The sequence below is a fragment of the Chiloscyllium plagiosum genome, chromosome 31, assembly GCF_004010195.1.
Source record: "Chiloscyllium plagiosum isolate BGI_BamShark_2017 chromosome 31, ASM401019v2, whole genome shotgun sequence".
NCBI lineage: Eukaryota > Metazoa > Chordata > Chondrichthyes > Orectolobiformes > Hemiscylliidae > Chiloscyllium > Chiloscyllium plagiosum.
Genome location: NC_057740.1, coordinates 10,519,313 through 10,546,498, shown reverse-complemented (window position 1 = coordinate 10,546,498; position 27,186 = coordinate 10,519,313). Strand labels below are relative to the sequence as shown.

The 27,186-nt window shown below is 42.3% G+C and overlaps 1 protein-coding gene across 2 annotated transcripts in view; it reads right to left on the bottom strand.

Annotated features, from left to right (window-relative positions):
• LOC122565207 (SH2 domain-containing adapter protein F-like) overlaps window positions 1-27,186 on the bottom strand; it is a 303,057-nt gene that overhangs the window by 197,008 nt on the left and 78,863 nt on the right. For both annotated transcript variants that reach the window (XM_043720948.1, XM_043720949.1), the window contains exon 3: window positions 22,945-23,074. In XM_043720948.1, coding sequence (XP_043576883.1) covers window positions 22,945-23,074 — 130 coding nt within the window. The remainder of the gene's footprint in view (window positions 1-22,944; window positions 23,075-27,186) is intronic.

The window sequence follows — 27,186 nt, the reverse complement described above, 5'->3', positions numbered from 1 at the left end:
ATTAAAAGAAAGAAGAAATTGGAAACATTAATTCTATTGGAAAACTTAACAGGCTAATAGATTATTTAAGAATAACTGTTCCAAGATAATAACATCCCATAAACACACTCTTGGCAAAGGCAAATTCAGTAAAATAGATTGTCTCACAGGGAATTCTCTGGTCCAGTAGAAAAACATCAAGAGAAAACTCAGAGAGAGAGTGTAGCAGGGATAGATATACTGCAGCTTCCAAACATAGCCTCAAGACCCGAGCAAATGCTACTGAAAAACTGAAACTAAAAATCCTGGCTCTGGAGGAGCTTGACTCCACCCATTCAAGCTGCTTCTATTGTTCCAACTTCTTAAAAAGAAGCTCACGAGCTGTTTACTTTATTGGGGTACCTGTGTCTTAAAAACTTTCTTCAAAACAAAACAAGGACAAAGTACACCTCTTAAAGCCATTGTATTGACAGACAGGATTCTGGATTAGTGGTGCTGGAAGAGCACAGCAATTCAGGCAGCATCCGAGGACAGGCAAAATCCGAGGACAGGCAAAATCGACGTTTCGGGCAAAAGCCCTTCATCAGGAATAAAGGCAGAGAGCCTGAAGCGTGGAGAGATAAGCTAGAGGAGGATGGGGGTGGGGAGAGAGTAGCAAAGATTCTGATGCCATACTAGATCTGTTGTTGCCTTGGTGATAAGAGCAATAACTCTTACCTCAGATCACGTTCAGCTCTTTTGTCCATATTTGGACAAAGCCTGTCATGAGGTCAAGAGCCAGGTGTGCTATGGTGGAACCCAAACTGAGCATCACTGAGTAGGTTATTGCAGTGTAAATACTATTGGACAGCATTGTCAACAATCTCTTCTATCACCCATTATTAATACATGTTAAATATTGTTTACAGGGAATATATAGAAAAGTTTTTTCATTTCCATCATAAAAATCAATGTCTTAAACAGATGGAATTATCTGGCATTCCAGGAACTGCTGTGATCAATCTCTCAGGGAAGTTCTAAATTTGACACATAACTATTACATCTGTGACAAGTGCTTGACCTTAATGAAGTCATCAATGTAACTGGGTAGATTATTGCCATGTCCCACTGTGCACAATGGTAAGTGCGAATGAGCAGGAGAGTACGAGAAGGACAGTGGGAGAGGAAGAGAGCAAAATGGGAATAACACAGGGAGAGTGAGAAAAGGGAGAGAAAAAGCTGCTTAGTTTCCCAATTACAAATTTACAAGAATTTCAATAAGCTCCATAACATTCTTGGATAAAGCACAGCACTAGTCTCACCTGCAGAGAAGAGATCCAGGATTATATAACAGCCTGTACCAAGTTAGTTAAATACTTGGAAACTTTGGGCTAAGATAGGGACACAATCGCCAGGTGAAAGGTGGAGAGTACTGCGATTCCCTGGGCCACTTTCAAGCATACTGACTCCAAAGCGAATCCTCATTTGATTCCTGTATACATCTTTTTATTTGCCACTAGGGCAAATAGTTCAATATAGAAGGAGATTTAAATAGGCCTGCAACCCATCCAGTCAGGGAGGGAAGCGGGTGCACACTTGCATCTAATATACATGATTCTCTTGTTTGAAGGCAGATTAAAAATCTCCCCTCACTGACACTCTGACTCCTACACCTTCTGACCCAGAGGCATGAATGTCAAAATGATTGAGCTCATTCCAGTAAGATGGTGACCTCCCCATGAAAGGAAAGGAAGACATTGGAGAGGACTTAAGGCACGGATCAAAAACAAGAGTCAAAGGTAATGCTTCGTTGAGCTCTGGATGTTTAGAAACAATTGCTTTCACTTTTATTGGCTTCAGGAGATCCCCAAGTGCTTCACTATCAAAGATTGGCCATTTGCCAATGCCCCATTTAATGCCAATAACCAACATCACCAAAATAAATTATCTGGACATTATCACAATGCTTTCCTGGCATCTTGTGTTCAAGTTGGCTTGTGTGTCTTCTACATTGGCACAGATATTACACCTTAAAAGTATTTAATTGACTGTAAAGAGCTTTGGAACAACTTAGGGTGTTGAAAGTTGCCAGATAAATGCCAGTTTTATTTTGAAACATTCTGTTCTTATTTAACATTCACATGTGTGCACTTTCCAGCATAGGACTTTGTGATCAGGAATCCAGGCAAATTGTTCTTCTTCCTACCCGAGGTTATTTGAGGCTCAGCTGCAAACTTTGCCATGTTACCTGGCTAAGACAAGCTATCTCAGCACTGCACCAAACTGAAAACTTCCAGATCTACCTAAACTTACAGCAGGTTTTGAAACAGGGTATGAATTATGGGACTTCTTATGAATTTACAATACAGGGTAAAAATAAAATTGTGTGATGCACAGAGTTTTTGATCTGTGATTAGATCACATACAGACCCTTTCAGGAGGGCACAAAGTCAGGAATTCCACACGGCCCAATTAAAAGAATGCAAATTCTCAACTGGCTTCCCATTGAACTGAAAGAGGCAACAGTCCCTTTATTGAACTGATTACTTACTCAATGGACAGCAGACCCTTCACCTTCTATCATCAAGATTGAAGGGAGCAGTAAGGCAAGCCTTGGGGATCATTGCAAGCCAGGGCTTCCCATTATAAAAGACCCTGGATTTTGATAGTGCACCAGGGTTCCCTTCATCACACATTTAAAGACCTTCATTCCTGTCGGACTTCAGGAGACTGTCAGCATAATGGTCACAAGCCAGTCTAGAATGCGTGCAGTCAGATTTAGGTCAGCACCTCCCAACCTGTAGCAGTGAAACAGCCAAAATCCTTTAGGAGTTGCAAACGCAGTCTTTCCACCGACATGCAGCAGTTACACAACCAGGCTGGAGGCAGATTCAGTCCTGCAACCTCTCCACCCCCGACCCCATTAAGCAGTTGATAAATGCAATAGGCCTGAATAGCAGTCAGAGCTTTAGAAAGAACACACCAACTTCAATTCCCTTGAGCTGTTGTTCCCTCCTGAAGAGCTTTTAAAGGTGTGACAATTGGCCTCAGCTCGAGTAGTGAAGAAATAAACTGTTGGTGACTATTAATTGCTGTGGACTATTCGCCTCAGCCAACATCGAGAGGACAGTTTTGGTGATCAGGTAGACTGCAGTCACTTATGTGAGTGAATACACAAACAATAGGAACTGGTGTGATGCATCAATCCTATGATCCCTTAGACTAACTCCCTACTTAACAAATCAGAAGCCAGCTACAAGGGGTTTAAGAAAGGTCAGGGGATGTGGTCAGAAAGGAGTGCAGAAAGGAAAACATTCTTTCCAAAAGTGGATTCCTGACATCACTTGTGGTGACTTTATCATTAAGCCCTGCATTTCCAGCTTTATGACCACATAAATAATCAGTGTGTTCAGAATAGTTGGATCAATTGAATGTGTGAGAGCTGTCAGGACTTAAAGGGTTAATGTAAATCACTGTGTAATAAATTAATGTCATCCTTTCATCAATCTCAGTTCCAGTAAATTGGCATGAGTAGGCTCAATTCATTGTGTAGTGTGATTGAGAGGAATCTAATTAATATCTTTTCATATGTCAGATTCTGCCTCAACAGAGTAAAACAATTACAATATACAGCCTGACTCATAAGTGTTGATCTCAAACTATGCACCCTACATAGTAGAGTGCACTTTGATTATGGAATAGGTGTTTGAGCTTAATTGAAGCAAAGACTTGTAAACAGTTTACTGATTTGAGGGACAGTATGGCTGAGTTTATTTGATCCCTACCTAACATAGATAGCACATTGCCAATAACAAAGAAATGACGATAGCAGCTATCTTCATTAGAGGTTCTGTGGCACACTAATAGTGTCCCTACTTCTGAGCCAGAAGGTCCAGCTCAAATCCTATGTGCTGGAGGTGTGTCACAACATATCCAAACGGGTTGGTTCAAAATATTTTAAAGTTAACCTGATGATGGAATAACGACCAACTATGTGGCTTGCTTCTGAGTCAAACAGGACTAGAAAAGCCATTATATTACTTGTCTGTGCTCAATCACCTGAGGCAGGAATAGGGATGTTATAATCAGACTCGAGTGTGCAGTGCTGGAAAAGCACAGCAGGTCGGGCAGCATTTGAGGAGGAGGAGAATCGACGTTTCAGGCATAGACTTTTCATCAGGAATGAGGCTTGTTAGCCAAAGGGACAGAGATGATGAAGGGCTTTTGCCCAAAATGTCGATTCTCCTGCTCCTCTGATGCTGCCTGACCTGCTGTACTTTTCCAGCACCAGACTCTTGACTCTGATCTCCAGCATCTGCAGTCCTCACTTTCTCCTTGTTATAATGAGAGATGAAACAGGAGGAGGAGAAAAGTCTATGTCAAATAGATATTTGGGCTAGATTGTGGCACAACCTTCAGAAACATTTAATAAACAGCTTGAAGTATTGATGAACAATGTAACTTGCATCATATGATACCTATCCCAGGTGGGTGACAGGTTATTAGATAGTGTAATTTACTGTTATTTCTTGATTCGTCCCTCTGCATGCTCAACTGACTTATTGAGACCAACATTAGTCTTCAGCTCTGAAGTTCAGCCACGTAGATGAGGCAATGTAGAATGGATAGCATTGATATTTCAAGTTCATGTGAATCCATACTCCTCAGATTAGCAAATGTCATTTGTATTTACTGTCAATATGCGTAATTGATGGAAAAGGAGTTCATACAATCCCTACAGTGTAGAAGTAGGCCATTTGACCCAGTGAGTCCACACTAACTTTCTGAAGAACATTCCAACCAGACCTACTCCCCTAAACCTATCCCTGAAACCCTGCATTTCCCATGGCTAAATCCACTCAATAGCCCTGGGCACTATGGACAATTTAGCATGGCCAATCCACCTAACCTGCACATCTTTGAACTGTGGGAGGAAACCCATGCAGACACAGGGAAAATGTGCAAACTCCACACAAGACAGTCACCCTAGGATGGAACTGAACCCAGGTCCCTGGCACTGTGAGGCAGCAGTGCAAACCACTGAGCTACCCCCAAGAAGGAACATAACAAGAGAACAACAGCTTCAGTAACTTGGATTCAGGTTTGCAATCCAAGTGAAATGTTCAAGCTACAGGTGGAGAAATATTGACACAATAAACAATATCAGAAAGGTTCCCACTGCCCAGTAAATGGGGAATTCCTGTGTCTTATGATGCAATGTATTATATTCTGCTTGGTTACCTGAACAATATACACTGCTCCAGTCCAGTCTAAGATACAATAAATGGGAGGGATTGTAATACTTAATCCATCAATTTTGTGAGTGTATTTGAGAATGTTATAAACAAGTTTCAGGCTGAGGAATTGGAATTGTCCAAGAGTGACTGTTATTGATCTGATGTGACCAGTGCAACCAACATACTGAGATGAATTAGAACTTAAAGTGTATCCAGTAAGTATCAAAAAGGAATCTAACACTGCACAAGTATTGTGGATATCATATACATCAGCCGGGTGTGATTGGTCAGAGTGAGTGATGGGAAAGCACACACTGAGAGGAGGCAGCTGTCAATTATGGGGGAAATAGAAAATCAATAAATGCTCTCCTCCAATTTATAACCGGTTTAAAAATAAAGCTGAACACTACACTTCACAGAATGGAACTGTCAAGGACAAGTTAATGAAATTCACAAAATAACGAGGGAATAACAGAGGGCGACCTTTTCTCGTAAAATAAGGAAGAGCTTTGAAACAGCCAAAAAGGGTGTTTAGATAATGTTGTGACCATTCTATGGCTTTCGGAGTTGTATTTTGTATTGGTTTCTTTATTAATCAGAGGTTTTAAGACAGAGGTGTCAAGCTGCCTATTTGAATCCAATAAAATAAACAGCTTATGAGGCCTTGTGATTTTTTTTGAAGTTGGAACAATAGAAGCAGCCTGAATGGGTGGAGTCAAGCTCTCAAAGAACCAGGACTTTTAGCTTTTTTTTAGTAGCAGAAGTGGCAGAGCATCTCTTCCTTGTTTTTCTTTCTCTTACGCACATACACATGCAGTTTTCTCTTGATGTTTTTCCTCCTGGACCAGAGAATTGCCTGTGCAACAATCTATTTTACTGTATTTGCCTTTGCCAAAGGTGTGTTTATGGAATATTACTATATTAGAATAGTTACTGTTAGTAGTAGTTAATATAACTATTATTTTGTTAAGTATTTTGATGAAGTTACAGTTAAGCCAATTCTTCTTTTTCCCATTTTGTCTGTATTTTAACTGCATTGTAAAAATTGTGTGCTTTGCTTAATATCGAGCTATTTGACCAACCGAATTCCATCTAAATTGCAACACTTTACACTTATCTTTAAAATTAAAAAAATAGTTAGGGTCTAGACAACCTTTTCAATATATTTTGAGGAGATTTGGTCTGGTCCATAACAATGTTAACATTTGGGTTGTGATAACATTTTTATTCTGTACAGATGAACACAAAAAGGAAGGTATTTTATTCTGACCTCAGGCACCCTTTATCTCATTACATCAGCCAGTTTATTTTTCCTGGATTGACGACAGGTGTTGGCTGGAAATTATTGGACCTGTTTTAGTTGGAGTAGACAGATTGTGTTATAATAAGACCCCATATCAATCAGAAATGGCCAGAATGTTCCACTTGACCTTTTAGTTTCCACAGGCAGTGAAAATTATTTCCCTCCATGGAGATGCCATCTAGTAGCAGACTGGAGGACCAGGGATCCAGGCAGGTTTAGAGTTCCCCACTGCTTATGTGGTGGAGCTGTCTCCCCTCTACACTGGTGGTACCAATGCATAAGGGATTTCTTTTTAATTAGGAAAGGTAATAAAGGTTAAAATCTGTATGAAATCTTCATTATTAAACTAACCCTCTTGCCAGCTTATGACTCCTCACAGATACTCTTCTAATTCCAACCAGCTCAAAACTCAACCATGACACCACTCTGATCTGACTATGCCCTTCTCACCATCCCCTGCACTTGACCCATCTTAGCCTCTCATTCGCTGACCTGCTGTGTAAAAAGGACGTGGCATGTCTCCCAGCACTAATCGTCCAACATCTACCAAAATACAGTGAAAAGTGTTGTTTTGTAAATATATATAGGCAGATCGTACCAAATAAAGTGCAACAGGGTAGCAGAACAGTGTGCAAAATACAATGTTACAGCCCCAGAAGGTGTAGAAAGATCAGAATTAACATTTGAGACATCCATTCAAAAGTCTGATAATGGCGGGAAGAAGCTGTTCTTGAATCTATTGGTACATGTAATTTAAAATTTAGAGATTGGAAGTCTGGACACGAATGCGTCATTCCTGCAGAAGGTAGGAGAAAAGGAGTAGACTGGCAATCAGGCAGTGATACCATCGTTCAGGGATCAAGTTCATATTGTGTTTCAGGTGAGGCTTTAAAGCATCCATCCTTTCAGTTAGACCAAAAAACTCAGCACTATATCAAAGAAAAGTGTGGGAGTTCTCCCTACTATCGAGGCCAACATTTAGCCCTGGACTAACATCACCATTATCACATTGTGGTTTGAGGGGGATTGCTGTTTGGGATTGGCCGCAGTGTTGCCTGTATGGCTGTCTATTCATACTGCCCCATTCGGGGGATAACTATCTGCCCATGCGCAGATAGTGTCAGTCACAGGGAATCAGTCTGCAAGACTGATTTCAACTAGCCAGATATGCTGAATTAAATTTCGAGATGCAAACTGAAATTAGGGAGTAAATTAAAATATAAACCATGCAAGCAATGATGTTTCCTCAAAATGTTGTGCTGATTTATAATTAGGAATCCTCAAATCATTTGGAACTTTGTTTTCTTTTTAAAACACGACTTTTACAAACACACTCAAAAGGATTCATTCTATTTTCTGTAAATGAATGCATTCTTTGGCAAATAAATGAAACAAATAATCACCCACCTTGGGATTTGAGACCCTGACTAGGCTTAAGTGCATCATTAGCTACCAACTAAGCAGCTGTGTATGGCCTCCACAATCCCTTTCCACCTTGCTTCAGATGGCTGATGCTTACACATGCAATCACATTTTCCAAGTCAGAAATTGTTTTGCTTCACATTTAGCAAGTTCATCCTTAATAATACAGCAGAAGGATTTGATGTTCTTGAGCTGCATGTGTGCCTCTGATCATCCTCTCTCTAAACAGAATGTCTTTAGGATCAGCTGTACATGTACTGCGGCTGCATTGCCAATGGGCACTCATTTCTGGTCAGAGACAGGTATTATAGTCTCCCAATATTGCAACAGTAACTACACTTCAAAATTACTAAATTGGCTGTAAACCGTTGCAAAGACTTGTGAAATATACTATATAAATGTGAGTCCATCTTTATTTAGTGCTAGATTAATGAAAGCTGGCTCATTTCTGTCTGCTGGTCAACTAGACAGGAGACGAACTGTGTGTTCACTGTCAACTTCACTCTTCTGACATAAAAGAGCTTTAAAAGGATTGCATTTCACACCGAGAGCAGCCCCAGGCTATACTATAAAACCAGTCCTTCAGTATAAACGGGTTATAGGAATTCCTATTTTGTACTCACCAGGACTTTCAAAAGAACATGAACAAGAAAAAATTCAGCCCCCCACCCCACCCCCTTGACTATTTCGAAAACTGCTCATCCATTTTGAAATGAGGTTCTACTTGAGAATCAAATAAAGATGAATACATTACTGGAGATGGCACACTGCAACAGGGAGCTTTTCTTTAATCAATGCTGCACTCAATTTCCATTCAAAACCCAAGCAATAAAAAATATTAAACATTGCACAGGGGAGCCTTTTAAATTCAGAATCTCTCTCCACAAGCCATCAAGGCTTCTTTTAAAACAGTCTCAGGTCTGAGATTTTGAATTAATTACATTTTCTGTACATGAGTAGGTATAAAATATAAGACAGAAAGTCAGCAGCTCAGCTGGAGATCAATAAAGTATCATTAGAATGAAGACCAATCGGATTTGGCTGATGGAATGCGTTAATTTTATTCTCTTCAAATTTCTTCCCCTCATTGTTTGAAGATATTGATTTTATGCTGAGTGCTGTTCACTCTCCACTGGGGCCAAGTGTCTTGTCTCTGAACCAGGACCATGCGTGTTAACTCCATCAGGTGAGGTCCATTAATAAAGCATCAACCAGGGTTGCAATCTGGAACATTCCTGCTTTGTGCAATGTGTTGGAGCAGAAAGCAGTATGCTACTTTGACCAAGTTCGCAGTGACACCTCTGGCTTACCTCACTGTCCTCTGAATCATTTAGCATTTTGTGTTTTCCCCTGTGCCATGTTATGTGAGATTTTGCTGTTGCATGAGGCAGTTGGTACCTAAAAGCGTTAACTGACATAAGATAAGCACCGCCCATTAGGATATTAAAAATACTGATCCCGGGAGGAGCTAACCCTGTCAAAAACTATGGTGCTGGAAAAGCAGCATCAGCTCGACATTAGCTCTTCATCAAGAATCAAAATGTTGCCCACCCCCTACCCCCCCGCCCCGCCCCTCCCAGCTCCTTGGATGCTGCTTTTCCAGCATCTGCAGTCCTCACTTTCTCCCAGGAGCTAACCAATGCATGTCTTTGTGCTCCAGCCATTGCTCCAGGCCAGTTGAAGTGTTAAGTCCATATATCAAAGGGTAATGTTTACTTGCCCTTAAGATAAGCCTGATAGTTTCTTGTGAGGCTAGCATTTAATTCAGATGTAATGTAATAACTATTAAGTAATATGTAATAAACCTCTGTGGTTAAATAAAGATTGAGCCTACCTTCTGCTGAAGATTTCATATGGACAGTGTTGGAGATAGTACGATGCTGGAAAGTCAGAGTTGATAAATTGTGGAGCTGGAAAAAGCACAGCAGCTGATGCTGCTTGACCTGCTGTGCTTTCTCCAGCTCCACACTTTATCAATATGGACATTGTTCGCCACTGGGTATCAGAAACTTAGACCAATGCCAACAAGGAGCAAAGATAGCAATGAATCTTCACGAGGCTTTTCAGTTGGTTCAGTGGACTTAACCACAACATAGGTATAAACAATGACTGCAGATGCTGGAAACCAGATTCTGGATCAGTGGTGCTAGAAGAGCACAGCAGTTCAGGCAGCATCCGAGGACCAGCAAAATCGATGTTTCGGGCAAAAGCCCTTCATCAGGAATAAAGGCAGAGAGCCTGAAGCGTGGAGAAAGTAGCATAGAGAAAAATAGATGAGTGGGGGGGGGGATGAAGGTGATAGGTCAGGGAGGAGGGTGGAGTGGATAGGTGGAAAAGAAGATAGGCAGGTAGGACAAGTCATGGGGACAGTGCTGAGCTGGAAGTTTGGAACTAAGGTGAGGTGGGCGAAGGGGAAATGAGGAAATTGTTGAAGTCCACATTGATGCCCTGGGGTTGAAGTGTTCCGAGGCGGAAGATAAGGCGTTCTTCCTCCAGGCGTCTGGTGGTGAGGGAGCGGCAGTGAAGGAGGCCCAGGACCTCCATGTCCTCGGCAGAGTGGGAGGGGGAGGTGAAATGTTGGGCCACAGTGCGGTGTGGTTGATTGGTGTGGGTGTCCCGGAGATGTTCCCTAAAGCGCTCTGCTAGGAGGCGTCCAGTCTCCCCAATGTAGAGGAGACCGCATCGGGAGCAACGGATGCAATAAATGATATTAGTGGATGTGCAGGTAAAACTTTGATGGATGTGGAAGGCTCCTTTAGGCACTTGGATAGAGGTGAGGGAGGAGGTGTGGGCGCAGGTTTTGCAGTTTCTGCGGTGGCAGGGGAAGGTGGGTTTAGGGGGACGTCGACCTGACCAGGTAGTCATGGAGGGAACGGTCTTTGCGGAAGGCAGAAAGGGGTGGGGAGGGAAATATATCCCTGGTGGTGGGAACTTTTTGGAGGTGGCAGAAATGTCAGCGGATGATTTGGTTTATGCGAAGGTGGAAGGTGAGCACCGGGGGTTCTGTCCTTGTTACGGTTGGAGGGATGGGGTCTGAGGGCGGAGGTGCGGGATGTGGACGAGATGCATTGAAGGGCATCTTTAACCATGTGGGAAGGAAAATTGCGGTCTCTAAAGGAGGAGGCCATCTGATGTATTCTGTGGTGGAACTGGTCCTCCTCGGAGCAGATACGGCAGAGGCGGAGGAATTGGGAATACAGGATGGCATTTTTGCAAAAGGTAGGGTGGGAGTCGGTGGGTTTGTTAAAAATGTCAGTGTTAAGTCGGTTGTCATTAATGGAGATGGAGAGGTCCAGAAAGGGGAGGGAGGTGTCAGAGATGGTCCAGGTAAATTTAAGCTGGAAATGTGTTGCTGGAAAAGCGCAGCAGGTCAGGCAGCATCCAGGGAACAGGAGAATCGACGTTTCGGGCATAAGCCCTTCTTCAGGAAAAGTCGATTCTCCTGTTCCCTGGATGCTGCCTGACCTGCTGCGCTTTTCCAGCAACACATTTCCAGCTCTGATCTCCAGCATCTGCAGACCTCACTTTCTCCTCCAGGTAAATTTAAGGTCAGGGTGGAATGCGTTGGTGAAGTTGATGAATTGCTCAACCTCCTCACGGGAGCATGAGGTGGCGCCAATGCAGTCATCAATGTAGTGGAGGAAGAGGTGGGGTGTGGTGCCAGTGTAATTACGGAAGATCGACTGTTCTGTGTAGCCAACAAAGAGACAGGCACAGCTGGGGCCCATACGTGTGCCCATGGCTACCCCTTTGGTCTGGAGGAAGTGGGAGGATTCGAAGGAGAAATTGTTAAGAGCGAGGACCAGTTCGGCCAAATGAATGAGAGTGTCGGTGGAACCACAACATAGACCATACTGAACAAAGGGGTGCGTTGTGCCACATGTACCATGTAGTACATTAAATAACAGAAATATGAGGTCTAGGATTACACAACGCAGGAAGCAAAAAATGCTGGAAATCATAGCAGGTCAAGCAGTATCCATGGAGTGAGAGCAAGCTAATGTTGTCTCCAGATGACTGTTCATCAAATTTGATGGGAAGTGTAAAGGGGACAGCATTTATACAATCGTTGGGGGTTTCTAGGGGAGAAAAGGTGTGATAGTGCACTGTACCCATACAAACTCTTTCTAAGAGTTACCGATTTAATTTAATTATTTTCCAAGTGTACCCCCACCAATTCCCTTTTTGAGGTTACTATTGAATCTGCTGTAGCTACCACTTCAGGCAATGACAGCTCAATGTTCAGCAACCTATTGCCATCAATCCCTCAGGTTGATGTTGAACAGGCCCTCTTAATTCAATGTTAGATTCACAAACTCACGTTTGTGTGCTCTGTAATTGTAAAAGAACCAGACTTAGCCAGAGGGGAGAGACGCTTGACGGCACATGGATGATATGCTCCCCTGATATTGGATTGCAGATCATGGGAAATATCAAAGCACCTTCATGTTTGCAGATATGTTGTCTATACTGAGGAGTATGAAAAGAGAGAAACTGGGCTGACTTCTGTCAGCTACACCACCGTAATGTAATAGCATCTATTGACTGTGGTCTGTGAAAGGGAAAAGAGAAAAATGCAAAAGGGAGGGGGATAACAATAGAGTGACATGACAATTTGTATCTTGTTATACACAAAAGGGGAGACTCTGTACTCAGCAGTTTAATGACACTGTAAAACAACTGCACATTAATGCACCATTCTTAGTCATGATGGGATTAGATGACAGCTATAGTGCTCCAGGATAAGACAAATGTACATTTATAATTGATTGTAGTACACAAAGGCAGACATCTGCCTATATATTGTGAAATATTTAGCAGGGCTGCAGATATTAGTTTGAATTGGCAGATTAAGTCTGGTCCAATCTAACCCAGGAAGAGCACAAAATAATACTCTGACCGGATCCTCTTTCAATTCTCCTCCAAACCATAATTGTTTTTTGTTGATTATTTTTATTCACTCAAGGGATGTGGACATCGTTGGCTGGGTCAGCACTTATTGCCCATCCCGAGTTGCCCTTGAGAAGTTGGTGATTAGCGACTTCTTGAACAGCTGCAGTCCATATGCTGTCAGTTCACAATGCTGTTAGGGAGAAAATTCCAGGATTCTGACCCAGTGACACTGAAGGAATAGCGATATATTTCCAAGTTAGGAAGGTGAGTGGCTTGAAGAGGAATTTGCAGGTGTTGGTGTTCCCATATATCTATTGCCCTTGTCTATCTAGATGGAAGTGGTCACAGGAATGGTAAGTGCCTTGATGAATTTCTGTAGTACATCTTGTAGATAGTACATATTGCTACTACTGAGCGCTTGTGGGTGTAGTGCCAATCAAGATGGTGTCTTTGTCCTGGATGGTGTTAAACATCTGAAATATTGTTGAAACTTCACTGTCCAGGCAACTGGAAAGTAGTCCATTACACTCCCAACACGTGCATTATAGGCAACAATTGGGAACTCAGGAGGGGGAGTTACTTGCTACAACATTCATATCCTCTGACCCGCTCTTGTAGCCACTGTATTTATATGGCAAGTCCAGATTAGTTTCTTTTCAATGGTAATCCCCAGGATGTTGACAATGGAGAATTCAGTGATGGTAACACCATTGAATATCACAGGGTGATGGTTCGATTCTCTTTTGTAAGAAACGGTCATTGCCTGGCAACTGTGTAGTGTTAAAATCAACTAGAAGAACGTGAGGACTGCAAATGCTGGAGATCAGAGTCGAAAGTGTGGTGCTGGAAAAGCACAGCCGGTCAGGCAGCATCCATGGAGTAGGAGAATCAACGTTTCGGGCATAAGCCCTTCATCAGGATTCCTGAAGAAGGGCTATGCCCGAAAAGTCAATTCTCCTGCTCCTTGGATGCTGCCTGACCTGCTGTGCTTTTCCAGCACCACACTCTCAGACCTGTGTAATGTGAATGTCACTTGCCACTTTTCAGCTCAAGCCTGGATATTGTCCAGGTCTTGTTGCATTTGGACATAGACTGCTTCAGTATGAGTGGCGAATTGTGCCTGGACATTGCGCAATCATCAGTGAACATCCCCACTTCTGAACTTCTACTGGAGGCAAAGTTATTGATGAAGCACTGAAAATGGCTGTGCCCAGGACACTACCCTGAGGAACTCCTGCAGAGATGTCCTGGAGCTGAGATGAAAAACAACTATAACTGTCTTCCTACGTACCAGGTACATAGGGGAGATTTCCCCTGATGCCCATCAACTCCAAATTTGCTAGGGATCCTTGATGCCAGAGTTAGTTAAATGTGACCTCTGTATAACTAGTGCCTTGCATTGTTTGAGCAAGACTTCCTTGTTTTATATACCAGTTCATTTGAAATTAAGGACAACAGTTCACTTGCCTTCCTAATTACCTGCTGAATTTGTAAGCAACCTTTCTTTGATTTATGCAGGAGGACACCCAAATCCCTCTCTGCTATAGTTTTCTGTCATTTATAGCATGTGGTACGCAAATTCGGCTTTTCGGATGAAACAGTCACTTATGCTCCTATCCATCAAGATTTGTGCAACCAATCATGGGTGTGTGTGTTATAGTACACCATCCACAAAGTTAGACCAATGGGGACATGGAAAATAGATTAAAGTATACAAATATCAAGCTTATTTAGAAACTTGGCCTTCCACTATTGATGGTCCAAGGTTTGAATCTAATTAAATCTAATGCAATTAAAGTATTTTATTAATGCAGGACAACTACCTTGGAAAACGCTGCCACATGTATCTTAAATCACATTTAATTAATTTATCCCTCACCTCTATCCTCCAAATGCATAAATGTCTGAATGCGATAAAGCCCTCCCAGCTCCGGAACCTCTTTCAGCCCTAGATATGTTTTAGTCTTCTGCATCTGTCAATTTGCATATGCCTCACCGTCCCCTTCAGTCCACTGTTATGGCAGTGCTTTCAGCTACGTTGGGTCCAGTCTATTTTGGAACTGAGCCTCTGTTTCTGAACATTCAAGAACCTCTCAAGATCAATCTCTTCAATCAAGTTCACAGTATCTCTCATTATGGCTGTCTTCATGGCTAGTTGGGTACTTTGCCGACCTGTGAAACCCTTTCAGACATTGTGTCCACGTATCTAATTACAGGCTGTTGTAAAACTGGAATTTATTGAAGGAGGGATTGTCAGTTGCAATGAAGCTTTACAGAATTTTATTATTAATTGGAATATTGTATTCTAAAAGGGGAAAAAATGTATACCTTTAAGTTTGATTTGTATTTCTATACCAAGCATGTTAACAAGATAAGACAGTTTTAATTTCATGTTTGTCTCAGAGCCTTTGTGTTGTCTGGTAATTTGTTTAGATACATTTAAATGAGACTTTTAAACTCTTGAGATGAATGGTTCAGTGCCTTAGGAACAAGGGTAGAAGAGAAAAAAGGTGCTGCCTAGTTTAAGAAACCATATCTTTTTATTTTTTGGCTGGACACTAAAAATGTGAAGAAAGGACACTGCTTTAAAGGGAAGAAAAAGCTGTGTTCAGCTGGAAACCAACACGTGCACCAATGTTACTTTAGATGACACTGTGCCCAGCCAAAGCAGCAGCAACTATGTACAAGCAGGGCAACTCCAGAGTCAAAGTGTGGTGCCGAAAAAGTACAACAGGTCAGGCAGCATCCGAGGAGCAGGAGGGTTGATGTTTCAGGCATAGACCTTTCATCAGGAATGTGGGTGGGGGAGGAGAGAAGGTAGCTGGGAATGCAATAGGTATTTGCAGGTGGGGGGTGATAGTGATGGGTCGGAGGGGAGGGTGGAACGTATAGGTGGGAAGGAAGATGGACAGGTAGAACAATTCAAGACGGCGATGCTGAGTTGGAGGTTTGGATCTGGGATGAGGTGGGGGTGGGAGGGGAGATGAGGAAATGAGTGAAGTCAATGCTGATTCCATGTGGTTGGAGGATCCTAAGGCGGAAGATGAAGTGTTCTCCCTCCAGTTGCAGGATAGCTTGGATTTGCAGTGGAGGAGGCCCAGGACTTGCATGTCCTTGATGGATTGGGAGGGGGAGTTGAATGGTTGGCCACAAGGTGGTGGGGTTGTTTGGAGCTTGTGTCCCAGAGTTGTTCCCTGAACCATTCCACAAGTTGGCATTCTGTCTCCCCAATACAGAGAAGAGACCACATAGAGAGCAAAAGACACAATGGGTGAGGTGTTTGGATGTGCAGAAAAATCTCTGCCAGATATGGAGGGAGCCTTTAGGACCTTGGACAGAGGTGAGGCAGGAAGGTGTGGGCATAGGTTTTGCATCTCTTGCTGCGGCAATAGGAAGGTACGGGGGGTTTGCATGGACCTAATAGGGGAGTTGCGGAGAGAATAGGGTCTTTGCAGATTGCAGATAGGGGTGGGGAAGGAAATATATCTCTGATGGGGGACCCAACTGTAGGTAATGGAAATGGCGGAAGTTAATATGTTGTAGTGGATATTAGTGGAGTGAAAGGTGAAGACTGGAGTGTACCATCCATGTTATGGTTGGAGGGGTGGGGTTTAAGGGCAGAGGTGCAGGAAGTGGAAGAGATGTACTGGAGGGCATTGTTGAACATGTTGGAGGGGAAATTGCAGTCCTTGAAGTTAGAGGTCATCTGGGATGTCCTGGAGTGAATTGTTCCTCCTGGGAGCAGATATGGTGAAGGCAGAGGAATTGGGAGGAAGGGATAGCATTATTATGGTGGGGTGGGGGTGGGCTGTGTGTGTGGTTGGAGGTGGGAGGTGGTGTAGTCCAGGTAGCTGTGGGAGTTGGTGGGTTTGTATTAGATGTCTGTGGTTAGTCAATCGCCAGAGATGGAGAAGTCCAGGAAGGGGAGGAAGGTGTCCGAGATGGACCAGGTGAAGTTGAGGTTGGGGTGAAAGGTGTTAGTGAAGTTGATGAATTGTTCAACCTCCTCAGGGAGCATGAGGTGGCTGTCCTTTATTATTTTTGTTAAAGTTAACTTTACAGAATCTCAGAAGAGATGTTATTTTTTGTGGTGAGCTGTAAAGTTTGCTTTTATCCTGATGAGCAATAAGGCAAATTGTGATTTTTGGTAGCTTTGTTGAATCTTAACATTTATTTGGGAAGAGTGAGGTTTGATTTCCAGTAAGTCATGATGTCTAGCAACAGGGTATCCTATGACACATTGGGGTGGAGGAGGAGACAGAAACCAGTTTCTTTAGAAAGACAGATACATTCAGCAGGTCAGCAAATGTGCACATTTCTTTCAGAGGAAAGGGCCTGTTACAGCAGCAGTGCAGTCTAGTAGTTTACCAAACAGTCAGGGAAGAAGAAACTAAGTCCTATGTAGCTTCATATCAGTAAGAGAAAAGCTACAGAAACAGGAAATTGTGGAAGAGAAATTTAAGGAACCACTATTAAGAAGTGAGCTGTTTAAGGGTCCGAGAAAGAGACAGATGCTTGCTGGAAGGAAGTCAGTGATAGCCATGCCACTGGACGAGGATGTTGAAAGAGGAACCAGTGTGACCTTTCACAAGGGCTCTTGTTGAGGGTAAAAAAATTAAATCTTTATATCTGATATTTGTAGTACAACTATTTCAAATAGCTCTTATATAGTGAAAAAGAGTTTATGTTTTATTTCATTTTGTGTTTAATAAACTTTGATGTCCTATTCTTAAAAGTGCATTCACAATCTGTATGAATACATTCAGTGACTGACCATTATGGTTAACAAATTGAGGGGAAAAAAATTAAAACCTGTAGCTCATTAAGTCAGGTTTTACACTGGGATTAGAGTTGTGCAACATCTTTTTAAAATTCATTCACAGGTGCTAGGTCACTATTTATTGCTATGGGTCTGGATTCGTATGTAGGCCAGACCAGGTAAGGATGGCAGATTCCTTTCCTAAAGGATATTAGTGAACCAGATGGGTTTCTTTTCAACAATTAGCAATGGATTCACGGACATCATCAGACATTTAAATCCAGATTTTTTTTATTATTGAAATCCATCATCTGCTGTGGCAGGATTCAAACCTGCATCCCCAGAATATTAGCTGAGTCTCTGCATTAACAGTCGAGCAATAATACCACTAGGTCATCACCTCCCCACTGTTTTTCATCAGCTAAATTGAACTGAACCAGTTTTATTGTCACATGTTCTCAAATGAGTACAGTGAAAAGTTTACAAGTCACCTCTTAGGGTACCATCTCAGCACAAGTAGGTAGGGAAAAGAGAAAACAAAAAAATAAATTAAATAAAATTGGGATGATAATGCAGCCTTTTCTGAATGGTCGACATCCAATGCTATTCCAAACTGAATAGACAAATTAGCCAGGACTCTCACCCCATCTGTAGCCTTCTGGGAAGAGAGGCAGTGGACCAGGTCATACAGTTACAATTCAGTCCCAATATTAATATCATACATTTTATTTGTTTTGATAGATTTTTATTATTCATTCCTATGTCTACATTAATAATGAAAGCTGCCTATGTAAACTGGTCACAATGAAATTAATTTTACCCACCAATGTTTGCATGGACACTTTCCCTTATACAGTAAATATGGAGAGACATTTATAACTTTTTAAACAAGATCAGGAGATGGAGAAAATCTTAGGTCTGTACACAAATTATAGTAGAACTTAGAAACAAAATGATATAGTTCAGAATGAGGCTGTACTGCCCATCATTTTAGCACGAATGAAAGTACACTGCAGTCACTATAAATCATTGAGCAGTTTGACTCCTGCTGAGCCGTATGAATAAAGTCTTCCTTTACATTGTGAAATGGATTCTCTCAATTTACCGAAACAGTGGGAAAGATAGAAGTTGAAAGTGTGGAGATCACTTGACAGTGGAGAGCGCCAAACAATTTTAACCACTGAGTATAGAGGTCTTTGAAATAATTTCTCCCCAGTTTCCATTAAATCCAAACTAAAATTCCAGAATTTTGTGACCTAGAGTTAACCAGTTTATTGGCCGGCACATGCTGAGCTCAGATTGCACCAAATTGGCATCTCTGAATAAACAGGTTGCCAGAGGCTAGACTTTTAAATCTAAATGGTTCATTCTGGTGTGAGAATCATAGGCCTGTATCAAACTAGTTTGTGTGATCATGGGACCAGATTTGGTGGTGCAAATTAGACAGGCTGCTCTATAGATTGTGGGTCTCCAAAGTTAAACTAGTGCCAGTGGAGAATGGCTAGAGGGAAGGTTGGGTTGGGAAAATTAAAATATTGGGTGTCAAGTTAAACTTCAATTCTGTTAAGGATGGTTCAGATTTGGTGCTGAATACAAACCTTTAGCATGCTTTGTCCCTTTCACGTCACAGTCCTTCCTTCAGATGCTACCATGAGTACAAAAGGCTTCTTAACATAACCTTAATTTAAAGGATATAATGTACACTGTTTAACATAACAGGAACAATACGTACTGTTACTTAATGGAGGACAGACGTGTCCCTGCAATCTGGCTAAAGCAGTATATATCATGCAGTATCACAGACAAAATATACAACCCTGTAATATCACAGACGTTGTTCACTTTCCGTTTTCCAAATAAGGTGACATAGATTGCTGTATACTCTTCTGTTGACCTGAGAGTATCACATACTCCAAGGACTGCCCAAGTGTCCTTGTTTTTGTCCAGAAGCCAATTCATTTCTCCTCTTAACTATTAACTGCAGGTATTTGTCCACGACTCTGAATGTAGTAGGATGGTGTCAACTGGGAGATGAGCAGTTACACAGAGCTGTTTTTCCACAGCTCCAATGATCCCAGTATTAAACCAACATATTCATAGTAAACTTTATCAAACACCCAATGTAAAATGGTCTGTTTGGGAAAGCATCTGATGATTCTTGGACATGATGCATGTTGATGATTACAATTCCTTGCAAGGGGTTAATTGGTGTCTTTTCATGTTGTCAAGTTAAAATATAACAATAAGCTTCACACAATGAAATGATTTTGAAATGCACTGACACAGATATGTGAACAGTCAAAAAGTGTGGGGGGGTGCTGGAAAATCACTGCAGGTCAGGTGGCATCGGAGGACCAGGAGAGTCAACATTTCTGGCATAAGCTCTTCATTATGCCCAAAACATTGATACTCCTGCTCCTTGGATGCTGCCTGACGTGTTGTGCTTTTCTAGCACCACACACTTTGACTCTGACTCTCCAGGATCTGCATTCCTCACTTTCACCACAGATATGAGAACAAGCATGATAGGCACTGTGTGCATAAAAGGACCCCACAAATTTTAATACTGGTGCTAGCGAGGAGAAAACTTTGGGTGCAACATCAGAAGAACTCCCTGCTCTTTCTTAAAGGTATCTTGGAATCCAACTGAACAGACAATTAGGACATTGGTTCAATATCTTGCCTGAAAGATGATACTTGTGTCAATGCAGCACTGTCTGAACGTACCGTGGGAGTACCAGGCTGCATATGGCTCCAAGCCCTGGGTTTCAACTCACAAACAGCTGAACTGCTTGATAGGACTGCAACAAAGGGAGTTCTGCTGACACTGGCAACCAGAACATAACATTTGACAAGAAAGATGATTTCAAAGCTTCCTGGGTTCAAGCTTGGCTGTGACTCGTGAAAGAATTTGTTTAATTCAACGGAGGGTTAAAGTTCAGATGTCCATGTGTGGGTGTCAATTTTCAAAACGTCAGTGTTCAATTTTACTTTCTAAAATGGTTTTAATGCTTCCATCCCTCCCAATTTACACATAAGCTGATTCACCATACTTGGCATTTTGGCAATATTCTATATTTATCCACTGACATTTGAAGATTGTGGCCCAGATTTGACTCTTCATTTAGTGAACAGTCATAGTGGAAATAATTGGTTGATTTTGAGTGCTCTTAAATAACAAGTGGTAGATGTTCCACTAGTTTGGAGACTACTTGGTGTCAACAATGGGACATCAGTATTTCCAGGAGTCATTAAAAAACAATTAAGTACATAGTTAAAGGCTAGCAAGCAATGCTATGTGACAGATCGCAGTATTAAACTCCACCAGGATTGAATACAACAAAAAGTAAACATAGTATTAGTACAATATAATAAATCACTTCAGTACAATCCATTCAGAATTAGTTCAGAAGCTCAGACAACCCCATGATACTCCAATCTATTACAAGTGACAATGTTTATGGTCACAAGCACTGGGTTGCGATGGCTGCTTGAGTCCGATATCTTTTATAAGACATTGGATTAAGGGGATTCTTAGGATCCTATCTTGCAAAGATGTGCATTTTCCAGTTGCCTTGATTAAGGCATTCAAACTGTAGTGGTGAGTCTCTTGAGTAAAGCAAATATGAATCAGTTCAGTGAGTTGAAAATAGTATGCAAAGTTCCATTGTTTCCAATCATCCTGAGTGACAGCCAATAGTCTCTTTAATTAAGACAGACAGATCTCTCATTTATGTAATGACTTTCACATCCTCATAATACCTCAATACAGTTTGTAGCTAAATAAATTGCACAATCCAATGGAAATTGAGATGAAGGGTCAAAATAATCAAGGTTTTTTTTCCCCCCAGGGTGGGGGAATCAAAACTAGAGGGCATAGGATTAAGGTGAGAGGGGAAAACTTAAAAGCGAGCTCAGGGGTAACTTTTTCACGCAGAGGGCGGTGAGTGTATGGAATGAGCTGCCAGAGGAAGTGGTGGAGGCTAGTACAATTACAACATTTAAAAAGCATCTGTATGGGTATATGGATAGGAAAGGTTTAGAGGGATATGGGAAATGTGGGAAAGGGGACTAGGTTAATTTAGGATATCTAGTCGGCTTGGCTGAGTTGGACCTAAGGGTTTGTTTCCATGCTGTATACCTCTGCGACTCTAAGAGGAGGTGGAAGAATAGTGGCAATATCACTTGACTTGTAATCCAGAAACTCAAGCTAATAACCTGGAAACAAGGGTTCGAATTTTACCATGGCAGATAGTGAGATTTGACTTTAATATAAAACTGGAATAAAATGCTGGCTAGCTAACTGCTGTAAAAACCTGTTTGCTTCACTAATGCCCTTTAGGGAAAGAAATCTGCCTGATCTGGCCGATGTGTCTCTCCAGATATACTGTGATGTGGTTAGCCTTGTCCATTGGGGAATAAATGCTATCCTAGCCAGCAATGCCCACATCCCAGAAAAAATTGTTTAAAAAAAATGCAACTGTTGAAAGTGACAGGAGAGAAGATGGTGTGAATTGAGGTAATGGAAAGTGAACAGAATACATAACACAGAGGCACCATAAATGGAGAAATTTTTGAAATTTATTGAACTTCTTCATATTTCATGTTAGGTCATAAAGAAAATAGTTTGAAAAATATTTTGCAGCCGGTATGAAAAGCTCAGCAATTACTTTTCCTTAGCTCATCCCTTGTGTAGATTGGCAGCTCCAGACTGTTCTGTTGTGAAGCTACAGATGGTGGTGTGGTGTACTGTGGCACCAGAACCAAGAACTGTATAGATGCTGCCTGACTCTTAGGATGTAATTCAAGTTTTTATAAACCTTTATTACAAACTTTTGAAAACATTTACAATCTTCAATGAAGAACTTCAACTGGAAACTTTAACAGAGTATTGAGAAAAGATCATTGTAGACTTCAATTGGCAATGTGTTCTGCAAACATCCTGTTCACCCTGATCTCGGATGATGATATTTAAACGATACATCACAGAATAGCAGCACAAAAAGAGACGATATAGCCCATCTATATATGCCGGCTCAAAGATCTGTCCAATCATTGCAACTTCTCTGCTCCTTCCTACAAGTTTTAAACTGTTTCATTTTCAAGTTTATATTTATCTTTAGAAAGTTAACATTGAATCTACTTCCAATACTCTTTCAAGCTGATCCTTCCACACCATAACAGCATGCAATATAAGACCTATCAAAACCTCCCAGAATTTTGAGCAGCTCTGTTAATTCTCCCCTTAACCTTCTCCGCTGAAAGCAATATTCAAACAGGAAATTAACCCCTTGACCTTCAGATTAAATTCGGAAGCACTCCCTTCATTATGCATTCTTGTCAATTAAACTTAAAATATGGATTGCACCCACCTGCTATAACTCTCTGTGCTTCGTATGGCTCCATGTAGCCATTGTTCTCAATTTCTTCTTTATCATTCATCTCTCCTCTGGATTCATGTCGGATATCAAATGGGTCGGAATAATCGTCATCAGCCAGAGTCTAAATAAAGAGAGCATGCCGGTGAATGATTCAAATGATTACATATCCAGGTTTCCGAGCAAATTATTTCCCCTCTCATTTTTGAAGGGTTTAAGTCCAAATTAGCTGATGATACCCCATTTAAATGGAAAATCTACATGGTTGCCTGTAAATTCTACGTGTCGGCAGTCTAGAGTGCTCTAGCGAAATATCACTGCTCATCACGAATACTCAACACAGAATCCAGGAGTTAATCTTAGATTGATTGCCAGGGGTCACAGAGGCCCAATCATGGTGGCCTTTCTGCTTTGCTAACTGGGGTGGGATGGTGGCTCAGTGGTTAGCACTGCTGCTTCACAGCACCAGGTTCAATTCCAGCCTTGAGCAACCGTCTGTGTGGAGTTTGCACATTCTCCCCGTGTCTGCGTGGGTTTCCTCCGGGTGCTCCAGTTTCCTCCCACAGTCCAAAGATGTGCAGGTCAGGTGAATTGGCCATGCTAAATTGCCCATAATGTTAGATGCATTAGTCAGAGGGAAATGGGTCTGGGTGGGTTACTCTTTGGAGGGTCGGTGTGGACTTGTTGGGCTCAAATGCCTGTTTCCACATTGTAGGGAATCTAATCTAATGTCAACTAATACAGCTCGGCAAAGATTGGTCCCAGAGCCTTGATAAATACAGTGCAATACAGCTTTCTGCGAATGTATTTTAAACAGGGTTATCAAGGAAACTTTTTCTTGGAAAATAAGGGAAGAAAATTAGGCAGGAGCTGAGAAATGTGGATTGGACACAGCTATTAGAAGGGAAGTCCACATTTGAGATGTGGGAGGCTTTCAAAGATACGTTAACAGCAGTGCAGGATAGGCATGTCCCGTTGAAGGCAAAGGATAGGAAGGGCAGGATTCGTGAACCATGGATGACAGGAGAAATTGTACGACTAGCCAAGAGGAAAAGGGAAGCATACATAAGGTCTAGGCAGCTGAGAACAGAACAGGCCCTGGAGGAATATCGGAAGAGTAGGACAAGTCTTAAACAAGGAATCAAGTGGGCTAAAAAGGGTCATGAAATAGCTTTAGCTCGCAGAATTAAGGAAAATCCCAAAGCACTTTATTCTTATATCAGAAGCAAGCGGGTAACTAGAGAAAGGATTGGTCCACTAAAAGATAATGAAGGAAGGCTGTATGCCTAACCTGAGAGAATGGGTGAGATTCTGAATGATTGCTTTGCATCAGTGTTCACTGAGGAGAGGAACATGATGAATCTTGAGATTAGAGATAGAAGTTTGATTAGTCTGAATCACGTTGGCATAAGCAGGGAAGATGTATTGGGTATGCTAGAGGTTATTAAGGTGGACAAATCCCCAGGACTGGATGGGATCTATCCCAGGTTGCTGAGGGAGGTGAGAGTGGAAATAGCTGGGGTCCTGACAGATATCTTTGTGGCATCCTTAAATACAGGTGAGGTGCCGGAGGACTGGAAGGTTGCTCATGTTGTCCCCCTGTACAAGAAGGGTAGTAGGGATATTCCGGGTAACTACAGACCAGTGAGCCTGACGTCGGTGGTGGGGAAGTTGCTGGAGAAGGTACTGAGAGATAGGATCTATTTATAGTTGAAAAAGAATGAGCTTATCGGTGATGGTCAACATGGTTTTGTGTGTGGATGATCGTGCCTTACCAACTTAATAGAGTTCTTCGAGGAAGTGACCAAGTTGTTAGATCAAGGAAGGGCTGTTGATGTCATATACATGGACTTTAGTAAGGCGTTTGAGAAGGTTCCCCATGGTAGACTAATAGAGAAAGTGAAGTCACATGGTGTGCAGGGTGTTCTAGCTAGGTGGATAAAGAACTAGTTGAGCAACAGGAGACAGAGTAGTAGTTGAAGGGAATTTCTTGAAATGGAGAAAGGTGACCAGTGGTGTTCCACAGGGGTCAGTATTGGGGCCACCGTTGTTTGTAATATACAGAAATGATCTAGAAGAGGGCACTGTTAGTATGATCAGCAAGTTTGCAGATGACACAAAGATTGGTGGAATGTCAGAGAATACAGGAGGATATACATAGACTGGAGAGTTGGACGGAAAAGTGGCAGATTGCTTTCAATCCAGACAAATGGCAAGTCTAATTCTAGAGTGAATTATACAATGAATGGAAGAGCCTTGGGAAAAGTTGATGGGCAGAGAGATGTGGGAGTGCAGGTCCATTGTACCCTGAAGGTTGCTGCACAGATCGATAGAGTGGTCAAGAAGGCATATAGTACGCTTGTCTTCATTGGACAGGGTACTGAGTATAAGAGCTAGCAATTCATGTTAAAAATTGTACAAGGCATTGGTTCGGCTGCATTTAGAATACTGTGTACAGTTCTGGGCGCCACATTGTTAAAATTGTACAAGACATTGGTTCGGCCACATTTAGAATACTGTGTACAGTTCTGGGTGCCACATTACCAAAAGGATATGGACACTTTTGAGTGGTTGCACAGAAGGTTTACGAGGATGTTGCCTGGTATGGAAGGTGCTAGCTATGAAGAGAGGTTGAGTAGGTTAGGTTTATTTTCACTAGGAAAATGGAGATTGAGGGGAGACCTGATTGAGGTTTACAAAATCATGAAGGGTATAGACAGGGTGGATAGAGACAAGCTTTTTCCCAGGGTGAAGGATTCAATAACGAGAGGTCATGCTTTCAAAGTGAGAGGTAGAAAGTTTAAGGGGGATACACGTGGTAAGTACTTCACACAGAGGGTGATAGGCACTTGGAAGGCGTTGCCAGCAGAGGTGGTAGAGGCAGGCACGGTAGATTCATTTAAGATGCATCGGGACAGATTGCTGAGTAGGTGGGGAGCAGAGGGATACAGATGCTTAGGAATTGACCAACAGGTTTAGACAGTACATTTGGATCGGCTTAGGCTTGGAGGGCCGAAGGGCCTGTTCCTGGGCTGTAAATTTTCTTTGTTCTTTGAAACTCAGGAGTGGGTGTGTTTTTGTTCTCATTACAGAAAAAAAAATGCATTTACTGCATTTTTCATTGACATTCCTTATGACCACTTAAAAACAGAGATCTCAGACTCGGTAATTGGTTGGAACACTGCAAGCCCTAGTCTGCTCATACTAATAAATAGGCTGGACCTCTCCAGTGTACTTGTTGGCTCCAGAAAGATCTCTCAGTGAGCCATATCCCAAACCTGATTTCCCGGCCCAAACTTTGTATTTCCAATCAACTTTCCCGAGTTAGTTTAGTGTAAATTCTGGCTCAGAATTGCTCAGCAGGCAAAGTAGTTCCAGAAGCTCTGCCATTTTTTAAACACAGCTACCCTTGCTCACAATGACATGCTGCAAGCTGGACTGACAATGGCTGTAGAAACTGTGCCAGATTTCCTGGTATCTAGTCCAATAGCATATTCCCTCTTAAAGTGATATTAAGCACTATTCTGGCAGGAATTGAGAACTATTAAAAATAAATTCACAGATATTCATGTTGAGTATGCAATTTTCTTGTATAAAATGTGGAGGGGCCGAGAGATTTCCCCTCAGCATTTCCTGATGTTTGTGAAGGATAGGAAGAATCTGCTATGCTGGATAAGGAGATGGAATCATTGAATCTCTAAAGTATGGAAGCAGGCCATTAAGCCCATCAACTCCATAGCAACCGTTCAAAGAGCATCCCACCTAGATCCACGTCCCCTGTACGCTAAAATCCTGCATTTCCCCTGGCCAATCTACCTAACCTGCACATCTTTGGTCTGTGGGAGGAACCTGGAGCTCCCAGCAACTCTCACAGACAGGGGGGAGCACATGCACTCCATACAGACCAGGGTGGTGGGGGGGAAGCACAAGCACTCCACACAGACAGGGGGGAGCACATGCACTCCACACAGACTGGGGAGGGAGCATATGCACATCACACAGACTGGGGAGGGAGCACATGCACACCACACAGACTGGGTAGGGGGGGAAGCACATGCACATCACACTGACAGGGGGAGGAGCACATGCACTCCACACAGACTGGGGGGAGCACATGCACACCACACAGACCGGGGAGGGAGCACATGCACACCACACAGACTGGGGGGGGGGGGGGGGAAAGCACATGCACATCACACTGACAGGGGGAGCACATGCACTCCACACAGACTGGGG